This window comes from Pteropus alecto, unplaced genomic scaffold (assembly GCF_000325575.1).
Source record: "Pteropus alecto unplaced genomic scaffold, ASM32557v1 scaffold123, whole genome shotgun sequence".
Lineage (NCBI taxonomy): Eukaryota > Metazoa > Chordata > Mammalia > Chiroptera > Pteropodidae > Pteropus > Pteropus alecto.
Window position 1 is genome coordinate 8,874,508 of NW_006433950.1, and position 27,472 is coordinate 8,901,979.

General features: G+C 36.7%; 1 protein-coding gene across 2 annotated transcripts in view; it reads left to right on the forward strand.

Annotated features, from left to right (window-relative positions):
- Nucleotides 1–27,010, forward strand: part of RFWD3 (ring finger and WD repeat domain 3) — a 33,809-nt gene extending 6,799 nt beyond the window's left edge. The window contains exons 3-13 of one of the 2 annotated variants that reach the window (XM_006908825.3): nt 2,310–2,512; nt 9,540–9,610; nt 11,052–11,243; nt 11,343–11,434; nt 15,530–15,644; nt 16,154–16,382; nt 18,630–18,780; nt 19,879–20,055; nt 21,594–21,808; nt 23,025–23,236; nt 24,797–27,010. In XM_006908825.3, coding sequence (XP_006908887.1) covers nt 2,310–2,512; nt 9,540–9,610; nt 11,052–11,243; nt 11,343–11,434; nt 15,530–15,644; nt 16,154–16,382; nt 18,630–18,780; nt 19,879–20,055; nt 21,594–21,808; nt 23,025–23,236; nt 24,797–24,940 — 1,801 coding nt within the window. In that variant the 3' untranslated portion in view covers nt 24,941–27,010. The remainder of the gene's footprint in view (nt 1–2,309; nt 2,513–9,539; nt 9,611–11,051; nt 11,244–11,342; nt 11,435–15,529; nt 15,645–16,153; nt 16,383–18,629; nt 18,781–19,878; nt 20,056–21,593; nt 21,809–23,024; nt 23,237–24,796) is intronic. The other variant, XM_015586939.2, reaches the window with a different exon arrangement.
- Nucleotides 27,011–27,472: the final 462 nt, after the last annotated feature.

A 27,472-nucleotide genomic window follows, 5' to 3' on the forward strand; every position in this document is an offset into this window, starting at 1 on the left:
AAGAAGAAGATTTCTTGGATTTTAAGGTCGCACTCCCTAGCACTGCCCTCTGTTACTCTTCACAGTTCTCCTTTCCTATGTCCCGACTTGAATTTGGAAATGCCTATTTTGCTATATAAAAGCAATATTAATGAGTGATTTAAGAAAAAAAGGAAAGTCAGTCCCTAAATCTTTTACTTCTAGTTAGACTGACCAAGAAGTAGAAGACTCAAAGTATTAAAATCGGGAATGAAAGAAGGAATATTACTATCAACCTTACAGAAGAAAGCAATGTTATAAGGGACTACTGGAAACATTTTTATACCAAGAAATTAGATAACATAGGTGAACTGACACATTTTTAAAAAGATATAAGCTATTAACACTCTCAAGAAAAGAAAATTTGAATAAACCAGTAACAGAATCAGTAATTTAAAAAAAAAATTCCCACAAAGAAGATTCCAGAACTAGATGGCTTCCCTGGTGAATTCTATCAAACATTTAAAGACAAATAACACCAGTATTTCATAAACTCTGCTAAAAGAAAAGGTAGTGGAGGGAGCACTTCCTAACTGATCACTACCAAAACCATACAAAGATATCACAAGAAAATTATATAGACCTTTATGAACATAGATGCAAGAATACTCAAATAAATACTAGCAAACCAAGTCCAACAACATACAAAAAGTATCACACATTATAACCAAGTAGGATTTGTTCTAGGAAAGTAAGGTTGATTCAACATGTAGAAAAAGATCGGAATAACGATCATGATAAAAAACAACAAAAACTCAAAGTAGGAATGGTTAGGAACTTCTTCAACTTGATAAAGGACATCAGTGAAAAACTCACAGCTAACATACTAAACAGACAGACTGAAAGCTTTACTCCTAAGATCAGCAACAAGACAAGGATGTCTGCTTTTGCCACTTTTCTTCACCATTGTACTGGAGGCTCTAGCCAGGGCAGTTAGGCAAGAAAAAGAAAGGCATTTCAGTTAGAAAGGGAGAAATAAAACTAGCTATTTGCAGATGACATATACTTGTATATATCAAGTTGTGAAAAAAGCCAAACCGCAAAGGCTGCATATTGTACGATTCCATTTATAAAATGTCCAGAATAGGCAAATCCATAGAGACAGACAGTAAATTCATGGTTCCCAGGGGCTGAGGGAAGGAGAGAAGGAGGGATTGCTTATGGGTACAGAGTTTATTTTAAGTGTGGTGAAATGTTTTGTAATAAGGCAGTGGTCATGGTTGTAACCTTGTGGTTATGCTAAAAACCACTGAATTGTACACTATTAAATTGTGAATCAGAAAAGAATCAAAACTGCTTCTCATTTCAAGTCATATTTTTTTTTTACAAGGGCAAATCTCTATTGAATTGGATACCAAATAATGTTTATTTTGTTCCATTGAATCATCCATTTTTTAATAGAAAGCCCTAGTTTGCCATAAATTTTAGCCAGCCTATGAGAAATCAAAGTTTTTCTGTGTAAGCAGTCTCTATCAATGTTTCTGGGTAAAAATATAACTTAATGTCATAAAAAACAGTTATTAGAACTTAATATAGGTTACCTTTCAGTAATACTTTGTGATTATTAGCTCAGTAGTATATTCTGAAGTTCAAAACAACTTTTTAGTTTTTAATATTGAATGTTATTAATTCTGTGCTTTAAGTAGAGTATGGTTTGTTATCTTGGAAGTGAAGGAAACTGAGGTTTAGTAATGGTTATGGTTAAAACTTAGCCAGCTAGAATGGATTGGAGTTTTAAGTCAGCTCCCAGCTCTCCTCATCTTGAGTTCTTGTTTGATACCATACTGTATTTTTAACCTTAACCTGATGATATTACTTAAACTTGAAAAGAACTGTCTTAAAATATGAGGTGAAATAATGATGGCTAAAGCCAGACTTCATACTGTACCCCTCACTGCAGCAGCAGAATCCCATGAGACCATATTTGATCAACAGAGCCCTTTTTCTTTTCACCCACTCTCTTTTCAGCCCCTTAATACCAGCAGACAAATTGCTGAGTCGTGTCCTTTAAAAGATATTGACACATGGCCAAAGGCCAGTGAAGTAGAATTAGGTTTTAGCAGAAGAATCAAGATCCAGTGTGGGCTAATATAATAATGGAGTGGAAAAGAGAGTATCTAGACAAGCCAGCATCTGCCTAAATCTTTTATTCCTGTTTCAGTGTTCAAAGGCATCATTTAATGGCCTGGAGATAGATTTAAATGACTAGCATTTATCTTCAAATTACTATGGTTTATTCTTGTGATGATGGTCCATTGTAGTATAATTCTGTTGTCTTTCTGCATACATAGGTCCAGAACACCATTGGATGCTTACTTTCAAGTGAGCAGGACCCAGCCTCATTTGCCAACCACTTCTCATGATTCAGGGGCTAGCAATCCTGTTTCTGAAGACTTGGAAGTATCAAGTAATTCCGATTCTGACAGTGACAGTTCCATAGAGTATGAAGAGGTGGTCGTCCAGGCGGAGGAACCTGGAGTTGTCGTTTTAGAAGGTAAGTGTTTTATTCAGATTTGGATTCACAGACTAACATCTAGAAAGCTTAGACTCCAGAAGGCTAGAAACTCTATGTGTTTCAATACTCCGCCCTTCCTCCCCAGTGATATATATTCTTGCTTAATTGTACAATTGTAACTGGCCATAATCACATAGAATTTGATCTGACTTGCAATTTAATATGATTTGCGACCCAGTAAGTCCCTTACTTTGTAATGACATTTTACATTCCCTTTCATTTTCTTAGACTTCTGAGAAGGAAGTAGATTTTTTTTTTAAAAGAAAAGCTTCATAAATTCAGCACCCTGTCTAGTCTTCCTGCTTTTTAAGTCCTAGTATGATATTATATATAGTGCAAATGGAACTTTATTTAGCAGTGATCCCTAAAGCATATGTCCTTACATTAAAAACCCTCCGATACCCCAGATTGTGAACTTTTCCACACTAAACAGAAACAGGGCATTTTGGAGAGATAGCTTTCCACATCTGCGATATGAAATATAAACTATGAGATTAAGATATTTTATTATGCTAGAAAGCAGGGAAACCATCTAAATCTCATGGAGTTATATCAGTAGGCACAGGAGCAACCTTGTGGGGGCTCTTAGTGGCCTAAGATGGGACAGTTTGAGCATCAAAAGAATAATGAATGTATTCTTGGATTCTGGGTTGAAATAAGTTGAAATACATCTAATCTGTGAAAATCTATAAATTCATAATTATGTATTTTTTAGAAACCTCTTTCGTCAATCATCCTAAGTTATTAGAGCCCCAACTTATTTCTCCAAAAGCTGGTAAATAAAGGATTAAGAGTTTATCTTGCCTTTCCTATGTGAACTACATTCAGAAAAACCAGGTAATTGAAGAAAGAAGTTTAGGGGTTAGGACTTTTTTTTTTAGACTAGTTTAAAGCAGGAGTCCTCCATCCCCAGGCCATGGACCAGTACTTTGTAATGACATTTTACATTCCTTTTCATTTTTAAGTCCTAGTATGACAGTCCCAGTACTGGTCCGTGGCCTGTTAGGAACCAGGCCGCACAGCAGGAGGTGAGTGGTGGGCAAGCAAGCAAAGCTTCATCTGTATTTGCAGCCACTCTCCAACGTTAGCATTACTGCCTCAGCTCCACCTCAGGTCATCAGGCATTAGATTCTTATAGGAGTACCGGTCCTTGGTGCCAAAAAGGTTGGGGACCACTGGTTTAAGGTTAACAGCAAAATTGAGAAGGTGCAGAGGTTTCCCATATACTCTTGGCCCCCACACATGCATTGCCTCTCCATTATCAGCATCACTCACCAGAAATGGTGCATTTGTTACATACCATAATCATCCAAAGTCCATAGTTTACTCTCAGTATTACACATTCTATGGGTTTGGACAAATGTATAATGACATAGTATCAATATAATATACAGAGTTTTTTCACTGCCCTAAAAATTCTCTGTGTTCTGCCTGCCTATTCATCCTTCCCACCCATCCCCAAGGAAAATTTTTAAATAGAAAAATTCCAGCTAATAATGAAGCAGGAATAATAGGAAAAAAATCATCATTTTGTGACTCATAATGAAATGATCTTTCTAGGCAAAGATCATCAGTGAATCCTAAATTCATTAAGTTGAAAGGTTAGTGGGATTTTTTTTTTTTTGGTTAGAGGGACCAGGCTGATACCTCCAGACCTTATGTGCCTCTTGATGTCCTGCTGTCAGAAATATTCACTTCAGAAGTGTTTTATCCAAAAAAAAAAAAAGTAAGGCTCTAGTTTGTACAGTTTACAGGAAGTAGAGGAACAAGGTAAACAATATCTCAAAGATGCAATCATCCAAATATAAAAAATGTAGGACATTTGAAATATATAGAAAAAGACGCAAATATATATGAAAATCTAGATTTGTGAAGGGAATATCTCAAATCAGTGTGGAAAAGCAACTTTTAAATTATTATTGTTGTTAAAAGTGGGTAGCTAACTGGAAAACAATAAAACTGGATTCATTCCTCATACTATAAACCAGGATATAATAAGTGGATCAGAGACCTAGTTTAAAAAATAAAATCATTTTAGTAATAGAAGAGTACATAAGTGATAAAACTCATTGTAAGGAGTACTTCAAAATTGAAGCAATCCAAGAAAATTACATACAAACTTTAAAAACATTTTTTTATGACAGTAAACCAGCCTAGATACTTTGATACCACTTAGATAAAATGTCCAGACAAGGCAGATCTGTAGAGACAAACTCTAAGGCTGCTGGTGCAAATGGGAAATGATTCTAAATTGGCATGTAGGATTTTTTTGGGGTGATGGAATTGTTTTAAAATTGGATATGATGATGGTTTAACAACTCTAATATTTATTGTAAATAAAACATAAACAATACGAGGAAACAGTTAAATCCAGTCTATGAGACATTTCACAGGACAAATGACCAGATTTCTCCAACAAATCAATTATAAAACAGGTGAATTTTAATTTAGAACTCAGAGATCTTTAAGAGAGTGAAATGGCAACCCAGTGACTGGAGAAGATGTTCATAATACATATATCTGAAAAAAGACTTATATCTAGGCTATGTTAATACTACAGCCTAACAGGAAAATTGAAAGATACCTCTAAAAGAGGACAACCAAATGGCCAGTAAATATATAAAAAGACTTCATTGGTCATCAGAGAAATATAGATTAAAACCACAGTGTGAGCCAACATTACCCTAATACCAAAACCAGGCAAGGACACATACACAAAAAAATTACAGGCCAATCTTTTTGAGGAACGTAGATGTAGAAATCCTAAACAAAATACTAGCAAATCAAATATAATAATAATAAAAGGATCATACATCATGATCAAGTAGGATTCATTTCAGGGATGCAAGGCAGGTTCAACATCCACAGATCAATGTGATATACCAATTAACAAAATATAAAAATCATATCACCTTGATAGATGCAGAAAAAGCATTTGACAAGATACAACATCCATTTATGATAAAGACACTCAATAAAACGGATTTAGAAGGAAAGTATCTTGACATAATAAAGGCCATGTATGACACATACCCTCAGCTAACATACTGAATAGCGAAAAACTGGAAGCTTTTCCTCTAAGGTCAGGAGGAATAAGACAAGAATGCCCGCCCACTCTTGCCAGTTATTCAGCATAGTATTGGACGTCCTAGCCAGAACAGTTAGGCAAGAAAAAGAATAAAAGTCATCCAAATTGAGAAGGAAAAAGTAAAACTCACTATCTCGCTATTTGTAGATGACATGATTCTATATATAGAAAACACTAAAGACTACCAAAAAACTATTCAAAATAATAAAATAAGTTGCAGGATATAAAATCAATATACAAAAATCTCTTGCATTTTTACATACTAACAACAAAATGTCACAAAGAGAAATGAAAACAATCCCATTTAGAATTGCACCAAAAAGAATAAAATACCTATGAATAAACTTAACAAAGGAGGCGAAGGACCTGTATACTGAAAACTATAAGACATTGTTGAAAGAAATTGAAGAAGACAAATAGATTTTCCATGTTCAATCGAAAAACTGCATTGTTAAAATGTTCATATTACCTAAGCAATCTACATGTTTAACGCAGTGGCATGTTTCATAGAACAAAAAAATCCATTTGTATGGAACCATAAAAGAACCTAAATAGCTAAAGTTTACCTGAGGGAAAAAACAAACCAGGAGGCATCACACACTCTAACTTCAAGTTATACTACAAAGCTACAGTAATCAAAACAGTATGGTATTGGCAGAAAAACTGACAGATAAAGGGACAGAATTAAGAGCCCGGAACTAAACCCACAGATATATAGACAACTAATTTTCAACAAAGGAACCAAGAATATACAATGGAGAAAGGGAAGTCTGTTCAATAAATCGTTTTGGGAAAATTGTATAGCCACATGCAAAAAGAAGAAACTAGACTGCTATCTTATACCATACACAAAAATTAACTCAGAATAGGTTAAAGACTTGAATGTAAGACCTGAAACAGTAAAATATATAGAAGAAAATGTCGGCATAAAAACTTATGGATCTTGGTCTTAGTGGGGTTTTTGTGAATTTTACCCCAAAGATTAAGGAAATAAAAATAAACGAATTGGACTACATCAAACTAAAAAGCTTCTGCAAAGCAAAATAAACCAACAAAACAAAAATGCAACTAACCAAATGAGAGAAGATATTTGCAAACAAGCTCTGATAGGGGCTGCTATCCAAAATATATAAAGAACTCATACATCTCAACAAAAGAACAAACTGGTTAAAAAATGGGCAGACAACCTGAATAGACATTTTTCCAAGGAAGACATACAGATGGCCAAAACAGACATGAAAAGATGTTTAACATCACTAGTAATTAGGGAAATGTAAAAACTATAACGAGATACTACCTCACACTTGTTAGAAGTAACTGTTATCAAAAAGATAAGAAATAAGTGCTGGAGAGGATGTGAAGAAAAGAGAACCTTCGTATACTGTTGGTGGTAATATAAATTAGTGCAGCCACTGTGTAAAAACAATATGGCAGTTTTACAAAATTAAGTACAATTACCATATGATCCATGAATTCCTCTTCTGGGTAGTTACCTAGAAGACACTTATTTGTAAAGATATATACCTGTATACGTTCATTGCAGCATTATTTACAGAAGCCAAGACATGGAAATAACTATCCATTGATGGATGATTTGGATAAAAAAAAGATGTGGTATATATACACATGGGATACTACTCAGCCATTAAAAAAGATGAAATACTGCCATTTGCAACAAAGATGCATCGAGAGTATTATGCTAAGTGAAATAAGTCAGATGGAAAAGGGCAAAAGCTGTATGATTTCACTCATGTGGAATATAAAACAAAAAGTGACGAAACTAATGAAACAAAAATAAATTCACAGATACAACAGAATGGTGGTTACCAAAGGAGATAGAGGGTTGGGAGGAGGGTGAAGTGGGTAAAGGGTCAAATATATGATAATGGAAGGAAACAAGATTTCAGGTAGGAAACGCAAAGTAGTACACAGGTGTTGAATTATAATCTTGTACACCTGAAAATTATGTGATGTTATTAACCGCAACATAATTTAAAAAACCCTCAGTTTAACTGAGGGTAACTGATATGTACCTATGCAACAGCTAAAATTTTAAAAAATGACAGTATCAAGTATTGGAAAAGCAACCAGACTCTTATACACTGCTAGTGGGAGTATAAATTGGTACAAACATTTTGGGTAGTATCTTTATAAACTCACTATATGTAACCTATGGCTCAGCAATTTCACATTAGGTAGTCAGCCAAAGAAATGAGTACATATATTCATCAAAGACATGTACAACAGTGTAACAATATTGTTTGTAATAACAAAAAACTGAAAACTACTGGAATACCCATCAGCGTAGAATGGAAATATAATCGTTATATGTTTATACAATAAAAAACTGTTGAGTAGTGAAAATGTATGAACTCCACATATTAATGTAAGAGAATCTTATAAACAATGTAGAACAAAAGTAGACGAAAAAAGTAGGTAATTCGGAGATGCTATTTATATACAGAAACAGGCAAAATCAATTGATGGTGTTAGAATTTATTAAGGTGGTTACCTTTGGTTGGGGTGAGGTCACTTTCCCTCTTCCTACTCCGCCCCCCAAGATATAAGGAAGACATTAGGGTATAAGGGGCACTCTTGGTGTTGGTGATGTTTCTGGTTTATAGTTCAGTTGGTGAAAATTCTCTAAACTGAATACTTAGGATATGTTTTTCTGTATGTATATTACACTTCAGTAAAAGTTTTTTTTTTAAATAACCCATTTGAATGGGTCCCACTGGCCTATGATGGGACAATTTGAGCCTCAGAAAGATGACTAAAAATTTAAAATCACCTCCTTGATTATTAATAGTCTAGGACAAGTGTCCCCTCACACTGGTACTGATCTGTGGCCTGTTAGGAACGGGGCCACACAGCAGGAGGTGAGCAGCGGGTGAGCAGGTGAAGCTTCATCTATATTTGCAGCCGCTCCCCAGCACTAACATCACTGCTTCGGCTCCACCTCAGATCATGAGGCCTTAGATTCTCATAGGAGCACTAGTCCTCGGTGCCAAAAAAATTGGGGGCTACTTGCTGTAGGGGTCGGACAGACACCACCTGAACCCCTATGAGCCTTTTGATGTGCAACAATCCAAAGTACACAATCTAAGGAGTCTCTTGCTGCCCCTCTTTCCAAAAAACAATTGAATTTACTGAAGCCTATAGCTCTAACTGCCAGTTTATAGGAAATGTAGGTGATAGAACAAATAAGTGAGCAATACCGCAAAGGAGTAATCAGGCAAATCCAGTATGTAGGACTTTTTATAAGACAAATGACCAGATCTCCCCCAACAAATCAGTGATGAGGGGATAAAAATGAGTAAAGGAAAATCATTATAGAATGAAAAAGACTTAAGAGATATAACAGTGAAGCTCATTGTCCAGACCTTGTTTAGATCCTGATTGGAGTAAATCCACTATACAGAGCAACTTTAAAATAATTGGGAAATTTTGAATATTAACTGGGTGCCTGGGATTAGATGGAATTAAAGAATTGTTAATTTTATGAGGTATGATAATAGTGTTTATGTAAAAATAAATCCGTATCAGTTAGTATTATAAAAGTTTTGCAAGTGAAATATTTTAGGGTTTGTTATTAAGTATTCCAAAAGAAAACAGTGGGAATGGGGCTTAGATGGAGCAAGATTTGCAAAATATTATTTTTGAAATGAGGCTGTGGGTACCTATGGGTTAATTATACTGCTCTGTCTACTTTTATGTTTGAAGATATCAAATGAAAAAAAATAAATTCACTGATGCTAACTGGGGAAGTTGTCCTCGTAAAAGAGATTGCTATAAAAGTAGTGATATTACCAATTAGAAATGGGGAGTGAGTCAGGCTCTCTTGCTAGCTTCCTATAACCGACTAATGTCTTCTTTTGTATGTTGCTTATCCTATCATTTCTGGAAACGACTTGGCAGAGCAACCAGCAGATATTTCGGCAGAGCAAGAAGTTATATGTATTGGTGGAAAAGAGACCCTCCCCAAGCAGGTAACATGAATATCGTTTTAAATGAACAATTCAGATTTTCATTTAAAAAGCAGGCTGCAGGCTAAAATTGAAAACTTGCAGGCTTCGTAGGCAGCAAGTCCAGAGTAGATCGTATCCAAGTTAGTCATTTGTGTGACTTCTTTTAGGTTTAAAAAGGTGGGGTGAGGGGGTATGTGGAGTATGAGGCTAATTTGTCCTGCTTACCTAACAAGGTTAAATATTAATTAAAATACTAGATATGAACATAGTTCATGATTATGATTGCTATGTGATAAACAGTTTTTATTTTTTAAAATAACATATTGTCCTTAATATGAGAGTTATTTATATTAGCTGTGGACTCTGCTGATCCCAAAATGTCATTGATCTACTTTTTGCATGTTTCTGTATGGTTTCCCTGTTTTTATTTCTTGTAGAAAAACTTTGTATACATATAAATTTATGTGTATAAATGTTCTATTTTTAAATTTACACGAAAGGGATAATATTATACTTGTTTCTTTTTTCCTGACTTATTACATCCTGAATGAGCCTTCTATTTCAAGTACATAAAGTTGAACCTCATTTTTATTAGTAGTTTAATAATGTTGTTCCATCACATAAATAAATTTTTAGTTCTTTCCTTGTCATGTACACTATGGCAGTTCCCTTGTTCTTTCTTTTTTTTCTTGATACAAATCATGCTGCACTGACCATCCTTGTACAAATGTCTTGGCAAATGTTTGTGACTATATTTATGATATATATTCCTAGCAGAGAGATTGCTATGTCAGAGGAAAGATATATTAGATATTTTAGTTTTGATAATGCCAAATTGTCCTCTGGGAAATTTGTACCACTTTCTACTTGTAGCAACAGTATGTAAGCCTTCCCATTTCTCTTTCACCCTCAACAGTGCTTAGTGTTATCAGATGTTAATTTATATCATTTAATTCATTAATTTGCATTTCTTTAATTATAAATGAATACTTAATTGACCATTTATATTTTTTGTAAGCCGTTTATATCCTTTCTTTGTTTTCCTGGTATTTTTCTTTGATTTATACCAAGTATTTTATAGCTACTCGAGTTAATAATGAACCTGGTTTTGGATGTATAACGAAACTATCATTTCCTGTTGTTGGTTATCTTTGTAGCTATTAGGTCTGTTTTATTTTGTTTTCTCTTTGTAAAGATAGCTTCTTTTCTTCATTTGAATAAAAAGAAAATCCAAGAGTTTCATAAGATCAAAGAGTAGTAATATTTTTGTGGCTTGTATTCCATTTGACCAGATTTTATTTGAGAAAGAATGACAAGTGGTTCATAAATGCTGCAGTTTTTCTACAGTATTTTTAATTCAGTTTGTATCATTTTTGCGTGGTTGTTAATTTGATAGTTGTGCATCCTCTTCAAGACTTTTTTGCATTTTCTCTAATTTGAATGTATTCTGGTTTCCATCCAGCAGTCTCCCCAGAAGTCCAGCGTTCTTCTACCTTCAGCTCCAGATGAAGAAGAAGGAGATACTTGCACAATATGTTTGGAACAGTGGACCAATGCTGGGGATCACCGACTCTCAGCATTACGGTGTGGACACCTTTTTGGGTATAGGTGCATTTCTAAGTGGCTCAAAGGACAGGCACGAAAATGTCCTCAGGTAAGGACCATAGGTAGGGACTATGCATGTGCACAGTCAAAATGGTAAGTCAGGAGGATTCCTGGAACCATACTAATTGTGTCCTATTGGGCTCTTTAGTGCAACAAGAAAGCCAAGCACAGTGACATTGTTGTCCTTTATGCCCGAACCGTGAGAGCTTTGGACACTAGTGAACATGAGCACATGAAAAGGTAGGTAGAAAGAGTCTTCCTAGCTGGAATGTTCTCTTTTGGTCCCTTGAAGGCACATCTGAAAAAAGAGGTACGAATCACTCTTAGTTTGTTTCCAAAGCTTTAATTGGGCTAAGACTGGGGATCTCTCGTGATCATTGGCAGTCTGTCTCACATGTGACTTACAGTAAATGTCTGATCATCTTCTAAAGGATGTCTTCTTTGTTTGCTCAACATACAGCATTAAAAATGAGGATCTGTGGTAATGTAATTGTGATTTCAGCTAGCCTAATGAATGTAGGCCCCAGGATTTTGCTCAAACTCTTGAGGAAAAATACAGTCCCAGAGCTCCCAAGAGCCTTCCTAGCCATAGAATAGGGAGAGCCTGCCTGAAAATGAAGTTGCAAAGGAAAACAGCTGAGAAATGGAGAAAGACAAATTTCTGAACCTTGATTCAGCCATGCTTGAAGTTAGACTCCAGTGGATTTATTTCTCAGTTACACAAGTCAGTACATAGGTTTTCAATTTTAGTTTGCCAGTTCAAGTAAAGTTTCTATCCTTGTAATCCAAGGAATACTAACCAGCGTTGCAGAGAGACTGCCACTTCTATGTGCTTGGCATCTTTTGTGAGCCTTGTTTTCAGAGCCTGGGTATTGTGTGCTGATTGGAGCTGGTAGTTTCAGAAGGAATGGCGCAGCTGTACTTAGGAGTACTAAGGCATTTTCACAAAGTTGGAATCAGCCTTCTGACTTAAACCTTTGGTAATATGACCTGGGGAGGTGAAGACCATGGTGTCTTAAGCACTCCCGAAATCAAAAGCAATAGAGAAACCTACAGCCCTACTATAATACCTTACATCTGGCCTAGGCGGCAGACCCAGACAGAAAGATATCCTAGATTTTATGTGGCCTGTCCAGATTCTAATCTAGGGATTATATTTACTGCCTAACTCTGCTGCTAAGTGCTATGAACACTGAATCCGAGAGTCTTGTCTTAATCTTTGTAGTCAGTTCTTGGCCATCTGAAACATTCCAAGTCTTAGTTTCCTCTTCGCTAAAATAGAATTAATAATTTAAAAAAAAAAAAAAGAAGAAGGATCTGGCGCATACCTAAATGTTACTATTTTTGCTTATGTTGTTCCTAAACCCTTCTACAGCACTCTACACAGAAGACTTGTACAGTGAAGCTTTGCACATATAGTGCGATGTAAGATATTACCAGGATTTTGAAAGCTCAAGAACAGTTGCTAATCACACTACTTAAAATATGCTTTAAGAATATTAAAGAATAAAAATGTCCACCACTGAGAAAGTGCAAGAGACATGAGTTCTCTAATGCAGCAGTCCCCAGCCTTTTTGGCACCAGGGACCAGTGCTTCTATGAGAATCCAATGCCTGATGATCTGCAGTGGAACTGAGGTGGTGATGCCGGCACTGGGGAGCGACTGCAAATGCAGACGAAGCTTCCTGGCATCCCTCATGCTCACCTCCTGCTGTGCAGCCTTGTTCCTAACAGGTCGCAGTAGGGGGTACCAGTCTGGGCCTGCGGGTTCGGGATCCTTGCTCTCACGCACTCCTGTTAATAATGTACATAGCACAGCCATTTAGAGAACCCCTTGGCAATATACTTCAACAGCCTTTTAAAGTGATTCTACTTCAGGCATTTATTCTAAAGAAACAAGATGTGTACAAAGATTTACTTAATGAGCCTTTTCATTTAGCATTGTTAGTAATCCATACCAAGAGAATTAATGGATTGAGTAAACTCTGGCATATCTATGTGATGGAATACTACACATTTATTAAAACTGACGATGTACACATAATATGTTGTCACATGAAGGCATGTTAAGAGACTAATAAAACAAACACTCCATACTCAATTTTATCAAATCTTAACATTTTGCCATATTTGTTTTGGCCTCTTATAAACTAAATCGTCATAGATACAATAGTAGCTTGTGAACTAAGTTCTTACTTCCATCTCTACCTAGAGGATCTATATCCATAAATTATATATAGTATGATTTAGAAAGTATTTACACTTATACAAATGTTATTGGATTATAATTTTCTTTCTGTTGGTTAATTTTTTTGCTTGTTATGTTTGGGGCACATATCCTAATTAATGTAGCTCCAGTTTGTTCATTTTAATTTTTGTATAGTATTTTAGTTCTCTAATTAGAATTTACTTATATGTATTTCGTACTGGTGCACAATTAAGGTAGTTTCCAGTTTTTGTTACTATAAGCCATGCTGCAGAGAGATGGACGAGAGTTTCTTTAGGTCTAGAAATGGAATTGCTTTATTGTAAGTTACATATAATTTCAGCTTTACTAGATTTTGTCAAATTGCTCTTCCAAGAAGCTATTTCCAGTCTATGCTTCCACCAGCAACAGTGTAAGGTTTTCCTTATTGTTTTCATACCCTTGCCCGCTTTATATTATCCGACTTAATTTTTGCCAGTCTCATGGGGTGAAGTAGTATTTACTTAATTTGCATTTCCTCAGTTACTAATGAGGTTGAACATATTTTATGAATTCTCTTCATATCTTTTGCTCATTTATATTGAACAAAACATATTGTTTCTTATTGGTTTATAGTTCTTTGTGTTTTCCTTATACTAATTCTTTGTTGGTTGTATTCCTTGCAGATAATTTTCTCCCAGTCTGTGACTTGTCTCTAATTTGTTCATGGAATTTTTTGTTGAACACAAGTTTTTAATTTTAATGCAATCATTTATCAATCTTGTTTTGTGCTTTGTTGTCTCCACTGCTTCAAGGTCATAAAGGCTATATCTTCTAAAGGTCTTTAAAGTTTTGCTTTCTACACAGGTTTTTAATCTATCTAAAAATCTAGTTTTGTGGATAGCTACTTGTGACAGCATTATTAATAAGTAGTATGTTCTTTCTGTATAAATTTTCATCACTATTTCTATCCTAAATTAAGTTCCTATGTTTGAATGGACTACTATTTTGTTCCATAGTCTGGTCGTTAATTCTTGCTTCAGTATTTCCAAGTTAAAATTTATTGTAGCTTTAAAATATGTCCTCCTACCTTGCTCCTTAAAATTGACATTTTTGGCACTTTGCTCTTCCATATTAATTTTAAAATTAGTTTGCTATGTTCCATGAAAACCCTTTAAGATCTTGATTGAAATTACATTAAATTTTTTAGAGTAACTTAATTTTTAGTCTTTCAAGCCTTGAACGTTATGTAATATCCTTCCAATTACTGTTTTCTTGTGTCTTTCACAAGTGTACTTTGCTTCATAAAATTCTTTCATGCCCTTTAACTTCATTCCTAGGTTGCTATTGTTAAAATTGCTGTTGCGAATGAATTTTTTCTATTATATTTACTAATCAGTTATCTTGTGTGTGGAGAATCTGGTAGATCTAATTTTCTTAATCTTGATTCTAGCACCTTGCTAAACTGTAATAGTTTGTGGGTTCTCTTGAATTTCCCATGAGATAAATAGGGCAGTTTTATCTCATCCTTTTTAATTTTTGCCTTTCTTTCTATCTTGTCTCATTAGAGTGGACATCACTCCTTTTTTTGCATGTCATATTTTTAAATTGTCTTTAGGTACATGCAAAGTTATGATTTTTATTGGTGATTCTTGATGGTGTGTCCATTTATTACGTATTTTTCCTCCTTATGCTTATTCGTGTTTTTTAATTCTAATCAGTCTTTTGATAGCATTTTCTTGGTATATACTATCTATCTTTTTAACTTTTTTGTAGTGTTGAGTAACAGGTAACTTTAGTCTTTTAACATGTCATTTTACTCTTGTATAATTTGGCCCTACATTAAGCAGTGAGCGTGGATCTGATCCCTCATTGTATTTTTAGTCCCCATTCCTAAAGGAGCCAACTCCTGGCTATCACTGCCGACTTTAAGACTAAAACCTAATAGGCTCATGAGTTCAACCCTGCATGTTATATTTCTGTATTGTTTCTGGACTTGAGAGATTTTTCTCTTGTAATATGTTAATCACTATCATGACATATTTACAGCAAAATGTGTGTATCATAGCATGAACTTACTGTGCCATCTTGATAGGAAATCTTCTGTAGCTTTCCTGATCTCCACTTGTCGCTGGCTTTTCCCTCTGTAGTACCTTACTAAAGGAGCAGATGCTAAGGAAGCAGGCTGAGCTAGAAACAGCACAGTGCCGGCTCCAACTTCAAGTTCTCACTGAAGAATGCACTAAGCTTCATAATCGTGTCCAGGTCAGTCTACCCTTTCTAATCCAAAGAACTTTTGGGATAGGAATTGAAAAGGAATCTAAATATTACTTAGGTATACCTCAGATACGAATAGGATTTTTCAAGTTTTCCAGCAAGTAAATATGACCAACTCTTTATTTCTGATTAGGGCATTTGTTCAAAGCTTATATGCTTTACGATGAATTCTACCACGATTGCATTTTAAAAAAATAAAACCTAATAATTCAAAACTTGCTTGACTAATTTCACTTTTCTGAATCTACCAATAAAATGAAGGTTTTAACCCAAACAACCAAAACTACCATTAAGGACTTTTAACCTTACTGTTTTATGATTCTGTGCTCTTTATGTCATTTGCATGTTGAAATGCTACAAAAACTAGCCATTCTCTAGGATTCATGTTAACATTTCATGTAATGGGTAACAAATCTCCTTGTATTAGATCAAGGAAATGTGCATGGAAGAAAAACAAACAAAAAAGCTTCACATTTACAAAATGTTTTTCATTTTAGGACTTGCAAAAACTCATTCTGCAGCATCGAGATCAGATTTTACAGCAACCCAAGGGCTCCCAAGCACGTTTCCTAAGCAGCCTGCCCTCTAGCCAGGGCCAGCACAAGTACCATTTCCAGAAGACCTTCACAGTGTCTCAGAGTGGAAACTGCCGGATCATGACATACTGTGATCTTCTGAGCTGCCTGGTGGTGTCACAACCTTCTCCTCAGGCCTCCTTCCTTCCAGGTGAACAGTTCAGAACCTCAGCTTTCATGTATATTTTTGGTCTCCATTTATTTATTTTCTCCCTTTTTTGGAAAATACAGAACTCACTAGTGGGTGAACACTGTCCACAGCCCACCAAATCCCCTTTCCTACTTAGTTTCCTGTTCATGCAGATAATTCAGAGTGCAGCAAAGATGTCTTTACTGTTTGTTGACTTCATTCTATAAATTTGTTTATCAAGATGGCAGAAATACTGAAATCCATGATAAAGTGAGAGAAGATGAGGTACGTGGAAATGTGGGTTACTGGTATAGATAGTCTAAGAAGGATGTCAGTCTTAAATGCCCCACTGAAGTTACAGATTCATTTTAGACTGGAAATATTTGAAAAAATACCATCCCAAGCGCAAATTGAAGTTGAGATTTAGCACTTATTTTCAGTATTGTCTAAACTGACAAATTCCAAATAAAAGAATTTGGGAATACATTGATTATTTAATTAATAGTCTACTAATTTTTTAATATTTTGTGCTTTTTAAGTTTAATTTTATGTTGTCTTAATGTTGAAAAGCAAATCTCCTCACATAGCCAATTAAATCATTCCTAAATGTTGTAGATGTTTCTTTCTACTATCTTTAGCTGTATGATTTCTGCCAACTGTCAGGTCCCTTTGCTTCAGCCTAATTTCCTCCATCTCTCCATCAAGAAGTTTCATCAAATATTTCAAAACTGTGCTCCAAATTTTAGGTATGTATAGGATTGGGAGTGGAATTCCTAGATTATCATACATTTCTCTATTCACTGGTATTAGCTATGAGTTGAAAGGCTATCAGGAGGGAAATTAAAAGGATCGTTTCTTTATCCCATCCAGATTTTTAATAAAAAAATATATATCATCAATTGAAACTTTCTCCATAAGTTGGAAAAATACTTCTTTTAATTGTTATCTAAATTGGGTATGATATGTTTGTTTTTTCTTAATGTATCTACTCCACTCTGCACAACTAGCTCTTCTTGATAGCCTGCTGCTGCTAACTTCTCTTTGATTAATTAGGCAAGTATTCATGTTATCCCTTGTTGGTTTAAAGCCTATAGTTTCCCTTTTTGTCTCTGGCTGTCCTAATTCTGTTTCAGGAGAAAACTCTCCTGCTTGGTTCCCTAGGACAGAGTCCCCAACCCCTGGACCACATAGCAGGAGGTGAGCAGCAGGCCAGCGAACGAAGCTTCATCTGTATTTCCTCCCCAGCGCTAGAATCACCACCTCAGCTTTACTTAAGTTCATCAGACATTAGATTCTCATAGGAGCACCCGGTGCCAAAAAGGTTGGGGACCTCTGCTCAAGGGAAGCTGAAGTGTGATTCAAGACTATTGAAGCTAGGATTTGACAAATTCTGTTAGTATATAATTTAGATAATAATAAATACTCAGTAAAAATAGATATATTATCCTAGACTAAAAAGAATAGAGTAACAAATAAAATTTAAAAGGATGTTTTTGGTATTTTTTTCTACTCCTAGAATGATATACATTGATTGGGATACTTAAGATGTCATCTATTTTCATTCTATTTCAGACAGATGCGCCTGTCTTGACCACCTTATCTCCATTTTTCATTGTTTGCTATCTCTTCTTCATCTTGAATGTCTGTTTCAGAATAGTCTTTTTCTTTTAACCACTTTATTAAAGTATACTTGACATATAATAACTGAACATAATTAAAGTATACCATTTGATGAGTTTTGATATGTGTATACATCCCTAAAACAATCACCACAATCAAAATAAAGAACATATCTATCACCCCAAAAGTTTTCTCATGCCCTTTTGTAATCCATCTTCTACCTGTCCTTTCCTCTTCTCATTCCTAGGCAACCACTAATGACTTTCTATCAAAATAGATGAGTTAACATTATCTAGAATTTTACATAAATGGAATTATAAACAGTATTACTCTTTTTTTGTCTGGCTTCATTCAACATAAGTGTTTTTTTGAGATTTCTCTGTATTGTGTATATCAGTTTACTCATTGTTATTACTGGGAAATATTCCTTTGTATGTATATACAATGGTTTATCATTTACTTATTGATGGATATTTGAAATGGAATATACTTTTTATAATAAATTATAACCCCAGGGAGTTTTTATTTGACCAACTTTTTCCTCAGGGACTTACATGTCGAGGTAAACAAAGAAACTACTTCGAAAGGTAATTTGCTTTGTCCTAAGTTGACTTTCAGTGATATGTCTCACTCTCTCACCTTTGGCAGGCTTTGGTGTTAAGATGTTGAGTACTGCCAACATGAAAAGCAGTCAGTACATTCCCATGCATAGCAAGCAGATCCGTGGACTGGCTTTCAGCAGTCGATCCAAAGGCTTACTTCTCTCTGCGTCCCTAGACAACACTATTAAACTGACCAGGTGAGTGCTTTAGGGAGGAAGATGGGACTTAGACTGTTTAGTGTTGGCTAGAATGGAAATTAATGTTATGATGGCCTTAGTGTTTTTTTTATTGTTCTAAGGCATTGTCTTTTGAGATCTAGGTTCATCGAATTTAAAATCTCTTGCTTTTAAAAATAGACACGGCAGGTTACATACAAAACAGTATGTGTAGTGTCCTGTTTCAGAGTACTATCCTAGAGATGATAAAAATGACAGTAAGGAGACAGCCTTGGTCCCTGACACCGTGGAGTCATCATACAAGTTTAGGACTGCTTATTCCTGTTTGTTACTTGGATCATTTTACCTAACCAGAATGCACACAGGGAACTCTCCTTGGGTGCCATGCTGACTCTGTCATCAGTAACCCTTAGTTCCACATTTTGTCTTCCACGTGCTCTGTGAGTGCCATGAACCAAATCTGAGTGTGCTCTGTGCCTTTATCTTTTAGAAAGTAGTTCTGATCAGATGTCTAATAGTTGGCTTCCTGCTTAAAATCTTCAGCTAAATCTGAGGTACATTGTGACAGCACTATCAGGACTTATAAGCCTTTTGACTTTTTAAGACTGCTTCAGCTTAATTTTGCCCCAAAACTCAGTGTACTATAATGTTTTATATGTATATCTATGCTATGATTTTTTTTCTAGTAGTGTTAAAAAATGGGGAAAAGGTTAAATACCAAAATGTTATTTATTAATGACTACTTCTGAATGGTTGGTTAATAATTTATTTTCCCTATATTTTAAACATCGAATGAGTACCAGTGTAAATATGTAACTATGGAGAAAGTAATGGAAGTAGTATGAGAATATACTGTGGATTTGTCCCTTTAAATTATTCTTTTATTTCCTACAGCTCAAGAGGAAAACCTGTGTTGTTCCCTGCCCCCCCAGCCCCCACCCCACCACACACACACATTTGGAATTAAAAGGAGTTATCTGGAAGAAATTGGAGATCCAAATAGTTTGGGTGTATGAGTGTGTTCTTAAAAGATCATCAGTGAAATGATAATCTTTACATCTTTGTTATATACTTGATTTTCTTAATACATAATTGTAAAAGTCTCTTGTAACTCCACAGCTTGGAGACAAATACTGTGGTCCAGACTTACAATGCTGGACGTCCTGTCTGGAGCTGCTGCTGGTGTCTTGATGAAAACAATTACATCTATGCTGGACTGATCAATGGTTCAGTTCTGGTATATGACCTTCGAAACACGAATTGTCCTGTCCAGGAGTTAGTACCTCAGAAAGCCAGGTAGGGAGCCACTCACTTTTTTCCTGTAGGTGGTGTCTTTCTTATTAACTGTATTAATCCTGTCTTTCAAGAGTAGTAAGGTCCTTAGAGTTTGTGTTCATAATATTTTATATGATAGAAAGCTCTGGTACCAAGTAAACCAGGTTCATATAGAGTCACTCATTCCCAGCATGGCTAAATGAAGTCAGATCTGTATTCAGAATCTAACTCCATTACGTAAGAGCTATGTGATCTTGGTCACCTTTCTTGGCCTGTTGTGAATTTCATCTGTAAAATATGGTTGGCATAGACTTGCTTTAATAACTGCATGTCTAATCACAATAAAAAGTGATTTAAAACTTTCATAATCCATAGCTAAACCAGCTTGGACTAAGGATATATTACTATGACTTTGTCATTTATAATCCAGTTATTAAGTTGGGAGGTTTGTGAAGTCAGCCCAGGTTCTGAGGGTGGGTGGCCACCAGCACCACTGTGGCTCTTCGGAATGTGTCAGGTACTATTCCGGCATAGTACTCTCTCGCAGGCATAAAGTTCTCAAAAGGAGAATTGGGTCTGACCTGGGCCAAAATAAGAAGTATCTTAAGAGAGAATTTCCAATTCCAGTTTGAATATATATTAAAAAGAGGGCAGCAGGATCTAAATATAAAGATATCATTACAGTAATAATTATTTACTGAAACCTAGGCACAACACTTTGAGGTTTTCTTTTCATTTGGGTGGGTAGAATTATGTTTCATTGACGTGGTTGTGGGCCTGAGGATGACTGGTGTAAACTTATACAAATGTGAACTCCAGGCAAACAAAGTAACTGCCATTGATGTAGAGGGACCCACATAGAGTAGACAATAAAATAATAACAAACAGCAAGGAAAGAATACTTACATGTTGTGTTCATTTTTCTTTTAATTTGCTTTGTTTAGCTTTATTGTGACAAGGAAATGAAATAAAGCAAAGTGATCGCTTTGGCGACTTCAGAAACGAGTTCATGGTAACACAGTCTGTAGGCTAATGTTTCTGAGAGAATTCTTGGCACAGTCCTGGTCATATGCTTGCAGAAAGAGATTTAGGAAATCTCTAAAGAAACAATCCTGTTTTTGAATTAAAATGTAGTTGCTTTAGGCTATATTTTAATTGAGGTGTCTGCCAACTACAGCTTAGAATCTTTATTTTATTAAATGTTTAAACTGTGTTTCCTTCCTGACTTTTCTTATGTATGTAGCTAACCCCACTTCAGAAGCTCACACCATACTTTCTTGTAATTGTGATCTTGTACTATTAAATTTCTTAGTCTATTTTTTTCATTGCTTTTAAAGCATGTAGTGTCTCCTCTGAAATTGGATGTAGAATATTATATGTATGCCCTTTTATTTCTACAGAGTGGGTTGGTAGTTTTTATTAGATGTCAGAGGATAGTGACTCACAGGTTTTTAACCTCTTCTCTAGAGGCAGGAATGTGCTCAAGGGCTCCTGGTAGGGAGGTCTGGAGCAGTCCAAATATTAGAATGTGTGGCATGGTTTCCTTTCTTTCCTTTCAGATGCCCACTGGTGTCCCTCTCATACATGCCCAGAGCTGCCTCAGCTGCATTTCCATATGGTGGCCTGTTGGCTGGAACCTTGGAGAACGCTTCCTTCTGGGAGCTAAAAATGGGCTATTCTCATTTGCCTCATGTACTGCCCATGGAGTCAGGGGGCTTCATAGACTTTCAGACAGAGAGCAGCACCCGACACTGTCTTGTGACCTACAGGCCTGGTGAGTGTTGGGATGCCCTCAAGGGACCTCCTGTGATTTGTTTAGGAGCAGATTGGTAGAGGAGGAGGGAGTTTTACTGGTATGGCCCTCACAGACTAATAACTCTTAATACTGCAGTGAGGATGATGGCCCTATGTTTCTTCATAGAGCCTGCCTCCCTGCTCCTCTGAACTGAGATAGATTCTTTCAGGTACTCCCTGAAAGTAAATCAGCCCTGTGACTTAAAACAGTAGTAGAAGGAGGAGGCCTGCTCTTGAGGCCATTGAGCCACTTTCAGATCAGTTTCATGTCCTCTGCCTACCCCTCCCTCACTTAAGAGAAAGGCCCAGGTAAAGGCAGCTGTGTAGGACCCAGACTAGGGTATTAGCTCTTCTTATTTGGCGCCAATAAAGGTAAGTAGAGAGTAGATAGACAATAATGGTTGTATGGGCCTAGCCAGCTGAACTTCTCACTGTTTCCAGAACCAGGAGTGGAACCCCTGACAATAAACTATGCTTAAATTCACAGGTTTTTTCTAGCCTGAAAGGTACGAATCTAAATTCCTGATGAGCTATACTGATGGTCAGACAGATGGTTTGTCAGAGATAGTCGTTAAAGTGCCCATACTTCTGCTAGTTGTGGGTATATCTAATCATTTTAAGTTTTATTTGAGCTGAGAAGCTGCCTCAGTAGACTCTTCTGACCATTTTGGTTCTTAGTCATCTTGTAGGTCCTTTGTCACCAAGGCTATGATGATTTTGTGACTGGTGTAGAGAACTTGGAGGTCTCATTTCCTCTAGCTTTTGTTTGCCTCCCAGCAGAACCACAGATATATGTTTTCCCTTCTATAATAGCCTGCTTTCACTTTATAAAAATATACAATTCCAGGGGCTAATGAGGTCCCCACTGGGGGAAGGAAGAAAAATTTGTAGTTACATCTCTTGAGAAAGAAAATTCCAAGCAGAAGTGATTTTACTAAAAAGAATAGCCCATCAGATTTGTTTTCCTCATAGGCAAAACCTATTGTAGATAAGGTGCTTCATCCTAGCCTACAGTTCTGAATTTCATTTGTGCTATATTATTTTGTTCTTGTAATATGTTTGCTTTGTAGCCATTCTTGATGGTTTAATAAATTATGACTTTACTACTCAACTAGGTTATGAGTATCTGAAGTTCAGGTGCTTGGTTAATTTCTTTGGTCGATCCCCATGGAGCAACACATTTCTCTGTCCCATAGATAAAAACCACAACACCTTACGAAGTGTGCTGATGGAGATGTCCTACGAGCTGGATGACAATGGAGAGCCAGTCTGCTCCTGCCATCCTGTACAGACATTCCTTGGGGGACCCACTTGCAAACTACTAACCAAAAGTGCCATATTCCGAAACCCAGAGGATGATGGCAGCATCCTGGTGTGTACTGGGGATGAAGCATCAAAGTCTGCCCTGGTAAGTTTATTATAGTTTATACAGAAATGTATAAAGCAAAAAGCCAGTTTTGCTCTATGATTACACACATCTGCATACATGTGTGTATGTATAGTTGCTTAATTTATTTTTTACACGAGCCACACTTCACATTCTGCTTGGTTTGCTCTTTTCCCATTTAACTTCCTGTCTTGGATATCTTTCCATTTCAACATCTGTAGATTTACCTCATTCTTTTTACATGATCTAGTGTTCCATGGGCCGTACTTTGAACCTTTAAAAAAAAAAAGTCCCTACTGAAACTCCTATAAAATAATCGACTCAGGCATCAGCTTTACCAATTCAGGGTGAAACCAGCAGATGAAAGGTTGGTGGGGAATTTCACTGTAACTGGGCTAACTAGAAATAATTTGCCTCTTGATGTAAGGCAGTATGAAGCACACAGCACCTTCTATGAATAGTCTTTGAACTAGAATCTAAGCTCTAGAGCACGACGTCCAATATAGTCATGTTAGCTACATGAAATGTGGTAAGTATGAATGAAGAACTTAATTTCCTAGAGCACGACGTCCAATATAGTTAGCTATATGAAATGTGGTAAGTATGAATGAAGAACTTAATTTTTAAATTTTTATTTTTATTAAATTGTCTTTACATAAATAGGCTTATGTGACTTATGGCCACCGTATTGGGTAGAACCACCCTACAGTCTAGTGCTAACTTTCATTTACTGGCATTGCAGTGGCTAGAGGAACAAGTTAAATAATGGCCCAGAAAGCAAACAAGTAAATCTAGATTGGGACGTTCTATAGGACAACTAACCCAGCTTCTGCAATTGGTCAATGGCAGAAGAAAAAAAGTGGAAAGGTTGAATCTGCTCTAAATTAAAAAAGACTTACTAAAATTTGTAACTATCAGATGTATTATGGACCTTACCTAGATCCTGATTCAAACAAACCAAATGTAAAAAGGTACTATCAAATTTTGGTTATGCATTAGGTGTTAGATGATACTATGAAATTCTTTATTTGGTGGGCATGATGACATTGAGGTGTAAGAAAACATCTTGCATACTTAAGTATATATAAAGGTAAAATGACAAGAAATCAGTAAAGAAAAAAATAGAATTGATAAAGCAGATGTAGTAAATAGTTAATAATCTGGGTAATGGGTTGCTCATTGTACTGTTCTACCTTCTAATACTTTAATTTTTTAAAATTAATTTTTAAAATGAAAAAGCACCAGTTAGGAGATAGGTTCCCAGAGAGCAGGGCCAGGGACTCCATCATATTGTCCCTTCTGTCCCTAGAAGACTTCCTGGCACATAAATTGAAAGGACGAATGCTAGACTTGATTTTCAGATCCATTCACAGGTAAACTACTGATTTCAGTAGGTGAGGCCATACCTAGACCACGTCAGATGTGCTGACTTCATGCAACCTTGTGAGAGTTAGGGGCAGTCTGCTTTGCTCCTCAGGCAGTTCTCTCTCTACATCTCTTTCAAAGTTGATGAGAAAGAAAGGAAGCCCTCCAGCTGAATTGAATGTCTCCTTACCTTTTATCTTTGCTTATCTTTTTTAGGTATGGGATGCTGGCAGTGGCTCATTGCTGCAAGATCTGCAGACTGATCAGCCTGTCTTGGACATCTGCCCATTTGAGGTGAACCACAGCAGCTACTTGGCTACCTTAACAGAGAAGATAGTCCACATCTATAGGTGGGAGTGACAGGGGTCTTGAAACTTCGCAGGCATGCTGCTGGTTAATGGTAAATGTTGTTAGCACCTAGAAGCTTTAAGCAAGATTGTGCGTGTTGTCTGTGGCCTAGAACTTCGGGGAATGTGGTTCCTTTGGATTTGTGTGATTATAAGACTCTGGGTCACTGAAACACTACTACTACAGCTTAGGATATGATTGTGCACCAACCATTTGCTAGGACATGTGACACCCTGCCTGAGTGGTCTTGTTACTTGGGTTATTTGGTTTGGAAGTGCTTATGTTCCTGAAAGGACAAACCATTTTCTTGATGCTACTTGGGGACAGAAGTCTTCAATTGAACACAGGGGGGCACTGTAGAACCTAGCATAGGATTTAATCTATTTCTGACCTTGTGGGCTGACAATCTTTTAGTAACTTGGTCTCATCCCCACAGAATTATGTGGTAGAGCACACCTGGTATGCTCTGTGGCAGCCACAGTTATATTGCAGGTGTGCAATGCTGGGGATATTGCAAACCCAGTGATGGAGGCAGCTGATGAGTTATAGACACTTTGTTGATGTCAAGTGCATTAAGTTCATCGTGTTGTGTGAGCTAAGGAAGAGACTAGTTTCAGCATTGGGGAAGACTTTTTTTTCTAGTCAGTCTAGGATCTCAGGAGTAGTTTTTATACAAGTCAATGCTTTGAAGACCATTCCTTTTCCCTTCACGGAGAAAAGATAAGTGATGCGTTTAAAGCTCTTACTTGAGTCCCCTAGTATATCAAGAGCAATGGGCTAAATAAGAGATTTACAAAAGAGAACCTGCTCAGACAGCTCCCAAAAACAAGGCTGTCTCTTCTGTTCCAAAAGACTTCCCACCTGAATAAAGCCAACCCTCAGGAGTGAGAAACTGTTCTTGAGCATGTGAAACTGATGTCTGACTCCAGGTTCCTTTGATTTGCCTCCCTTCCTAACTTTTTCTAAAAGTGTTGTAAGTAAAGTCATTCTCAGGAAGATAATAGTGGTTGGAGACCTATGGATTGCAGGGAGATGCCTTCCAACTTTCATTCCAACCCTGAATTGTCCAACTCTGGGTACTGCATTTTTCTCCAGTAGAGGGCTCAGTTTATATTTGTTTGCTTTGCCTTAGGCTACTCTGCTAAATGGCTCTCCACAACCAAACATGCCTCAAGGTATGAGTGATCAGTGCCCAGTTCTTGGGAGCAGGATGGCCAAGAGTGTGATTTTCTTAAATAATTATAGAAATGTTATTATTTTTATTCTAAAATAGTTCTGACGGGTCAACTCCTGAGCTGTTTCTAGGATTTCTCACCAGCAAGAGGTTATTGCAATAGATTTCCCCTGAATTCCCAGTTCTAGTTGTGCCTTTTAAAGTGTATCCTCCTACTTAAAGATGTTGTTTAAAAAGCCAGTTTCCAAGGCTTGGGAAGGAGCCCCCTTTTCTCAGATCAGATATTCTGTTTGATATGTTGATGATTAAGAATGGCTGTCCAGGCCTAGAACTTCAGCGTCAGAATGGGATTTGAATTAAAAAGCAGCACTCACCGGGTTTCAGCAAGAAAGGGATGCAGGTGGTCAGACCCTGGCTGCTTTTTGTCTTGGGCAGGATTAGGATTCGACTAGCATTGAAATACACACAATAGATGCTGATTGATTCCCCTAAATTTAGGAACCAAGGGTCTTCTTACCAAGGACGTTGGGTGAATCTCATCTCTTGGCAGTCCTTGCATTCCTCCAGTAAATTTAGATGTTTTAGAAACAAATTTGTATGACTATGACTGATTTCTCCAAAGGAAAAAACTTCACCTCCAGGTACGCCCACCCCCCTCTGCCTGGCTGGAGATCGTATCTGTAGACCCAGGCTTTGGTCTCTGCAGCACCAGACTCGACTCTACCATGTTTCCTGTCTTTAAGGTGGTTTTCCCATTTGAGGGATTGGAGTTAAGCAGACTCAAAGTTATCTTGTCGATGTAAATATTCTCGAACCTGCTTTGAAAACAGGGCAGTGGGATGTCTCTGTTCTGTGTTTTAAATTTTAATGTTAATGTGAAAATAAAGAATTTGCCATGTGTAACAGTTCCTGGTGTCTTTTGTCTCTTTGATTGCCAGAGGCAGTTTTGGGAGAGGGCTATAATTCCAGCCTGGTAGATTTCTTCATTTCATGCAGTACTAGGTCTGAGTTACACAAGATGGTCCCTGGGTCTAAAGTTAACATCTTAATTAAATTGATGAAGTGGTTGATGCTTTAGCTGGCAATTCTATATTACTGTTGCTAATAGGAAGCTGTGTGTTTGCTAACATCCCTTCTTCACTGGTCATTTGTCTATTTCCTCTCAGATCTAAAGGTCTAAATCCTACAAACTACATTTCCTAGACTCCCTCTGTCAGCTACATGTTAGTTTCTTTGAATCCAGGTGACTGTAACATGGGAGGATGAGAGAAGAAAGGAAACTTACCTTTTGCTTCTTTTAGTCTTTGGCAGCACTTCTGCTGGTGGCAGCAGCATTGGGCAATTGTGGGCTCCTGGGTTCCTGCTCAGCA